General features: G+C 52.2%; 2 protein-coding genes across 4 annotated transcripts in view; one reads left to right on the forward strand and one right to left on the reverse strand.

Moving 5' to 3' along the window:
* Positions 1–4,963, reverse strand: part of C7H14orf39 (chromosome 7 C14orf39 homolog) — a 75,990-nt gene extending 71,027 nt beyond the window's left edge. Inside the window, exon 1 of one of the 3 annotated variants that reach the window (XM_060418132.1) lies at positions 4,518–4,963. The gene's annotated coding sequence lies outside the window, so the exon portion shown is untranslated. Of the gene's footprint in view, positions 1–962; positions 3,112–4,517 lie in introns of those variants that run through there. The other 2 variants (XM_060418133.1, XM_060418134.1) reach the window with 2 other exon arrangements.
* On the forward strand, positions 3,873–5,708 carry SIX6 (SIX homeobox 6). Its single transcript, NM_001161858.1, is given in 2 exon segments — positions 3,873–4,444; positions 5,540–5,708. Coding segments are annotated over 2 exon segments (741 nt in total).
* Positions 5,709–6,000: the final 292 nt, after the last annotated feature.

The raw sequence follows: 6,000 nt of genomic DNA on the forward strand, positions 1-6,000 counted from the left end.
TGTGTGAAATTTTAATACTGTAACTTCAAAGACAGTAAACTGCCTTTTTATTCTTAGATTTTTTTTTTTTTTTACATTATTCTCATCTATCTGCAACACATGGCTTTGAGGCTCAGGAAAGAGAAACAAAGACCTCTCCCCCCAAAGTCAAAATGGACATACACAAAAGGCTGGGACCTCATTGTTAGCCACTCTGTGGCTAACATGCAGCGCAAAAGTCTTTATCAAGGAATCCAGATGCATTCAGTTACTATATCTGTAAAATCCCTGACTATGTGAATTGTATAGGAAAGAAAACAAAGACATCATTTATTTTACAGCTTGATTTATGAAAAGTCAAAAATAAAAAAAGAAAGACAAAACAAGACAAGAGACTAGAAACTAGACATAAGAATGTATTGACCTCTACACACTGGTCTCCACTGGTAAATCTTTCAGCAGAGTGTAACCTGGACTCCAAGTGTCCCTCTACTCTAGAGAGCAAAGTCATAGAAGAGGCAAAACAAGGGGAGACGGGTATGTGCAAAAAGTCCCAGACTGAATTCTGGAGATTTCTGGTATGAACCTCACAGCTCCCTACAGTCGCTTTGCCCAATTGCCTCCGCACTGAACAATTAGACACAGAATTTTCCCCGCGGGTGGGAGCAGGGCATTGTCTTCTACATGCTTTTTCCAAATTTTTCTCTATAAAGTAAGTCTTGAGTTTGCAGAAAGAATAGCCATCTAGGGATTTCCGGGGAGAATCCAAGGCCTCTCGAATCTACTACTAACTGCAAACCAACCACAGAAAATTCCAAACCTGCCCAGATGGGCCCAAAGGCTGCTGCTACGCCTTCCAAGTTTCCTGGTCAAGCACATAATAAAAATGGGTAGTAAGTTGCCTGCAAGGTTGGCGCTAAGTCCCAAAATTGGTAAAACTCTTTCCCTCCGCAAAATTAAGATCCAGTCTTCACCTAACAAACCTGGGAAAGTGCGCTTCAAACGTGGAGTGGGGTCATCCTCCTCACAGCGGAGTTATTTCTAAGGGAATCCTTGCAGCTTCTCTCATTTTCAGGGATGAGAGCTCACAAATTCCTTCCGTTTGTCCCTTCCCAGAATGAAGCTGATGCACGAATACGCGATCGCAGTGTGCCCTAAAGAAGTTTATTTCCCTTTAGTTAATAAAATTAAGCGGGATGTCCCCTGCGATGGTGAAGATAGGATGTCCAGACCGTAGACCCGGACCTCCAGACACTTCTGAGAACTCGCGCGCCCCGGCGCCCAGACGCCGCGTCAGGCGGGGTTCCGACTCCGCGGCTGCAGCCAGCGCCCTTTTCCCGACCCTCCACCGTGGCCAACCTAGGCTTTCGGTCCCATTCTCAAGAGAGCCCCAGACGCGCAGAAGCCAGAGGGGACATCTGGAAATAAACGTTCCCATTTTCTGGATAGGGCACCCAGGCTCCGAAAATTACAAGACTTGCTCACAAAGACTTAGGGTAAGAAGCCGGAATTCACCACTTTCAAATTACGCAGCAAAAATGCTTGCGGACGCGCGGTCCCCTGGGGCACCCACAACTTCTGCTCGCCTTCAGCGGCTAGGTATAGAGGTTGGGGCTCCCCTCTGGGCTCCAGAGGTGTAAGGTCCCGCGCATCTTCTGCTGCTTCTGCACGCCGAGGGCGATCTAAAAGCGATCGGCTAAGGAGAGCCTCGAGGGGAGACACCCCGAGAGCGAAAATTAGGAAACCTCTGCAAATCGGAGCGAGGGAGTGCTTTTCTTCCCAGTCCAGGAGTACCGGAAAATAGCCCTCCTGGGGTTCCGCTTCACCGCTACCCCGCCTGCCGGGTTTTCTACATGGCACACTGTTGGCCCTTGTTTACAATATTTCTCACTAAAAGCTGTCCTTGCGGCGGATTCGGAAGTCTCCTCAAGCTAGAGAAGATTTGTGCTTTGACATTATCCTCATCACCCTCTCTATTTTGCCCCTGCCCTGTCGTATTCCATGAAAATAAGCTCTTAGAAAAGAAAGTCTCTCCATTGAGGCGGCTGGCAATCTCACAGAAATGATGTAAATGGTTGCAGGGCTTTTTTCCTTCCCCTTTGCAATTTTTTTTTTTTTTTGAGTGAACTGTGAAGATCTGTGAAAATAATATCAGGGTTTTCCGTCAGAATGAGCTTTGCCCTGCACTCAGGCGTAGCATGATCTGACCCGACACCTCCAACCATCTGTGCTATCTATCTGCCTTCTGATTTACCAAAGCTGTACAAGCCGCATACAAATTGTACTTGATACTAAAGAAAAGACAGCCGGGCCCAGTCCAGTTCGGCAGTGAACATTCCCATCTGATACCTTTCTAAGGATGGCCCTCCAAAGATGGTTTTTCCTGGCGTTTTTGTCAGATTCCCCTCTCCCAATTATTTTCTTCAAACTAAACAAACCCCTGTTAAAAGCCAGGTGAGATGGTAGTTACTTTTGACCTACTTCTCAGAAAACGGTATGATGAAGATGTCCACTGGGAATCAATAAAGTTATCAATTCAACTGCTGGTCCCAAGCCGCCAAGAAGGCCCTTCCTCTCTTGAGGAGGGATCAGTGCTCAGCGGCTTAAGAAGCACTTTCTGCACCCCCTTCTCGATCAGTGTGGTTCCCTCTTCTCTATTTTACTTTTACTGAGTTACTGTTGGGCCCAAAGGCCAAGGTTAGATTTTCTATCCCCAGCTCAAGAGTTAAATATTCTAACAGAGGGTATGGCAAAATTAGCCTGCAAGAAGCGCAAATCAATACTTTTTAAAAAGGTCTTTGAAATAAGCTTTTAAGTTGCTGTCCTGACCTACCAGTGACTTCTCACTCTAGATGTGGCTATGCTCCACATTTGTTCAAGTCCATTAAACTGGGGAGAAAAACTGAAAAGTATAAACTTGGGGTGTGCAGCGCCCCTTTTGTTGCGAGTGCTTCACTTCATGGTCAGCGCCTGGGTTATCAGAAGAGTGTCCTAGCTCGGATTTTACATGATTTTAGGAGGCTTTTGAAGGTAATGGGGGGTAAAGTCCAAACTGACCTCTTCTACAGGTCCCAGGTCGGTTCGTTCTGCTTCAGATTAGGTTCCCACTCGACTGCTTTGGCAGCTGGAAAGGCATGCCGAGATGGGTGCAGGCAAGAAAAAGGGATGATCCACTTCCCCACCCTCCCCTTTCGTGTTCCCCTTCAAGGTTTTCTGTTTCGTTACAACTAAATTTAGTGAGTTCTCTCAGAGGATTTCGTTTTGGCCCAGTCGTCTTTGTCCTCTGGAGGCCTCTTGACCCAGGCAGCGCCTCTCCCTAAAGTGGATTTCTGCAACATCGCCGCCTCTTGCGGGGGGTGGGGGTGGGGGGTTGCAGGGAAGAAGGAGGAACAGGGCTGGGGGTGGTAGCGAAAGGCTGCGGCTCGACTCTAGCCTGTCTTTCTCTCCCATCCACTGGCACGTCTTTTCCTCCTCCAAATTCTGCAAAATACTGAGAAGTCCACCGGAGAACGGCGGGCGCTGTCGAGAGCGGGGAGGTGCTGAAATGGCCTGGGCACTCCGGTCGCAGTCTTGATTGGCAGAGCCGGCCAGTGACTGACAGGGGGTCTCCATGGCGCCCGCGCCTCCAATCCGCCCACCCCAGTAGCGGCGCCGGCTAGCTGGCCTGCGTGCCCCAACGAAGCCGAGCCGAACCCGAGCTCCGGAGTCGGCACCTCCTCCAATCCCTCCCGCTCGCTTGCTCCCGGCGGTTGCGCCTCTGCCCTGGCCGTGCATCCCGGTTGCCCCGAGCCGCTTTCACCAAGGAGAGCCTGGCGCATCCGGCCGGGTCGGCGGGCATCTGCTGCGTGTCCCACTCCGGACTCAGCGCCTCCGCTGTCGCCGGCGCTGCCTCGATGTTCCAGCTGCCTATCTTGAATTTCAGTCCCCAGCAAGTGGCCGGGGTATGCGAGACTCTAGAGGAGAGCGGCGACGTGGAGCGCCTGGGTCGCTTCCTCTGGTCGCTGCCTGTGGCCCCTGCGGCCTGCGAGGCGCTCAACAAGAATGAATCTGTGCTGCGCGCTCGAGCCATCGTGGCCTTTCACGGTGGCAACTACCGCGAGCTCTACCATATCCTGGAAAACCACAAGTTCACCAAGGAGTCGCACGCCAAACTGCAGGCGCTGTGGCTCGAAGCTCATTACCAGGAGGCTGAGAAGCTGCGTGGACGGCCCTTGGGGCCGGTGGATAAGTACCGCGTGCGGAAGAAGTTCCCGCTGCCGCGCACCATCTGGGACGGCGAACAGAAGACACACTGCTTCAAGGAGCGCACGCGGCACCTGCTGCGGGAATGGTACCTGCAGGACCCCTACCCCAACCCAAGCAAAAAGCGTGAGCTCGCCCAGGCAACCGGACTGACCCCTACGCAGGTGGGCAACTGGTTCAAAAACCGCCGGCAAAGGGATCGGGCAGCTGCAGCCAAAAACAGGTCGGTACCTATAGACCTCCGAGCCCTAACTCACCGGGGAGGGAGCCGGTGACCGCACCCCCGGCGCCCTTACCGAAGGCCTGGAGACTTGGATTCCGCAGGAATTGGGATGGGATGGAGGTCTTCGGTGTGAGCTCACTGCGTTCTGGGATCCTGGGTGGGGGTTTCCTTCCGGGCTCTGGATTCCCCACCCTTTCTGTCTGGTTTTCGCCGCCTGGGGGTCACTCCTGCAGCTGGTTCCAGTCACCATACCAAGGCTACAATGAGAGAGAGAAAGAAATAAAAATTAAGACCCCAGAAACAACTAAAGACCGCAAGGCCCAAGGTTAATTCTTGTCAGTCCGGGCCGAAGCTCCTGTTATTTATTAGGTGAAGCCTGGCTTGTTAGCAGTGAGGCAGTTTAGTGTTGTCATTTTAAAGTCCAAAGGCATCCTTCTCTAACGCTTTGAAATTTCTAACTTACGTTTTAAGAAGTGGAAAGTCGAGTTCTGCTCTTCCTATGGGTGGGCAGCCCTGTCTGAAACAGCAAAGTACTTGGCAGAGGTTTTTCATTCCCCGGTGTGTGGATCTCAAATATTTTGGCCAAGAACCCAACCTTCTCTCAGGCCCAAACCCTCCTGGGAACCTTCAGGCTGCCCTTTCCGCCTCTAGTTTGGGGCAGACTTGGCCTCCAGGGTACTGGCATAGAGGTGGGCCCAAGGCAGACACAAGCTGGGAAAGGGGTCTCCTGGCCCAGAATCTCATCTGTCCTTGTCACTGACGTCTCATTTATCCTGACAGTATTGCAAATCTCCCAAAGGTGACCAACAACCAGGAATGACCTTGTGAGCACAGCATCCCAAAGAGTGGGAGACAAGGAGCCAAGAAAGGACTAAGAAGGATGATGGAGCAAGGCTCCATCCACAAGGCTCCCGGAGCCGTGGCCAAAGGCCCCCTGCCCAGCCTCTGTTGCATCCTCTTACCCACTTTAACTGCCCCGGTCAGAGAAAGAGGGGCTGACTGCTAGGCTTAAAGGATGTGCACCAAGGGGTGGGAGTGGGCGGGAGGTCGGTGGCTAGTTTTGCACAGTGACCAGTTTCTTTTCCTTCCCGGTAGACTTCAGCAGCAGGTCCTGTCGCAGGGGTCCGGCAGGACGCTAAGGGCTGAGGAAGACGGCACACCCGAGGTGCTGGGTGCCGCTGCCAGTCCAGCCGCCAGCCTGTCCAGCAAGGCAGCCACTTCGGCCATCTCCATCACTTCCAGCGACAGCGAGTGCGACATCTGAGTTGCCCACCAATTACACTAAGAAACAGAATTCGGCGTTTAAAAAAAAAAAAAAAAACGAGACAAATAAAATGAAAGAGAGAGAATGAGAGACCAAGCAACCCAGCGAATCCAGGTGGCCAGGGACCCGCGGGCTTGGTTGCCATGTCCGCCCTACACCTGACCTGCTCCACCGGCGCCATCCGGCCGCTACCACAGGGGCCCGCGGTGAGGCCCGACCCAGTTACACGTTCTCCTTGCTTTGCTTTTTCCCAAGGATTTTGCTGCAAAGATGCCTCCAGAACCCGAACTGC

This window comes from Ovis aries, chromosome 7 (assembly GCF_016772045.2).
Source record: "Ovis aries strain OAR_USU_Benz2616 breed Rambouillet chromosome 7, ARS-UI_Ramb_v3.0, whole genome shotgun sequence".
Taxonomy (NCBI): domain Eukaryota; kingdom Metazoa; phylum Chordata; class Mammalia; order Artiodactyla; family Bovidae; genus Ovis; species Ovis aries.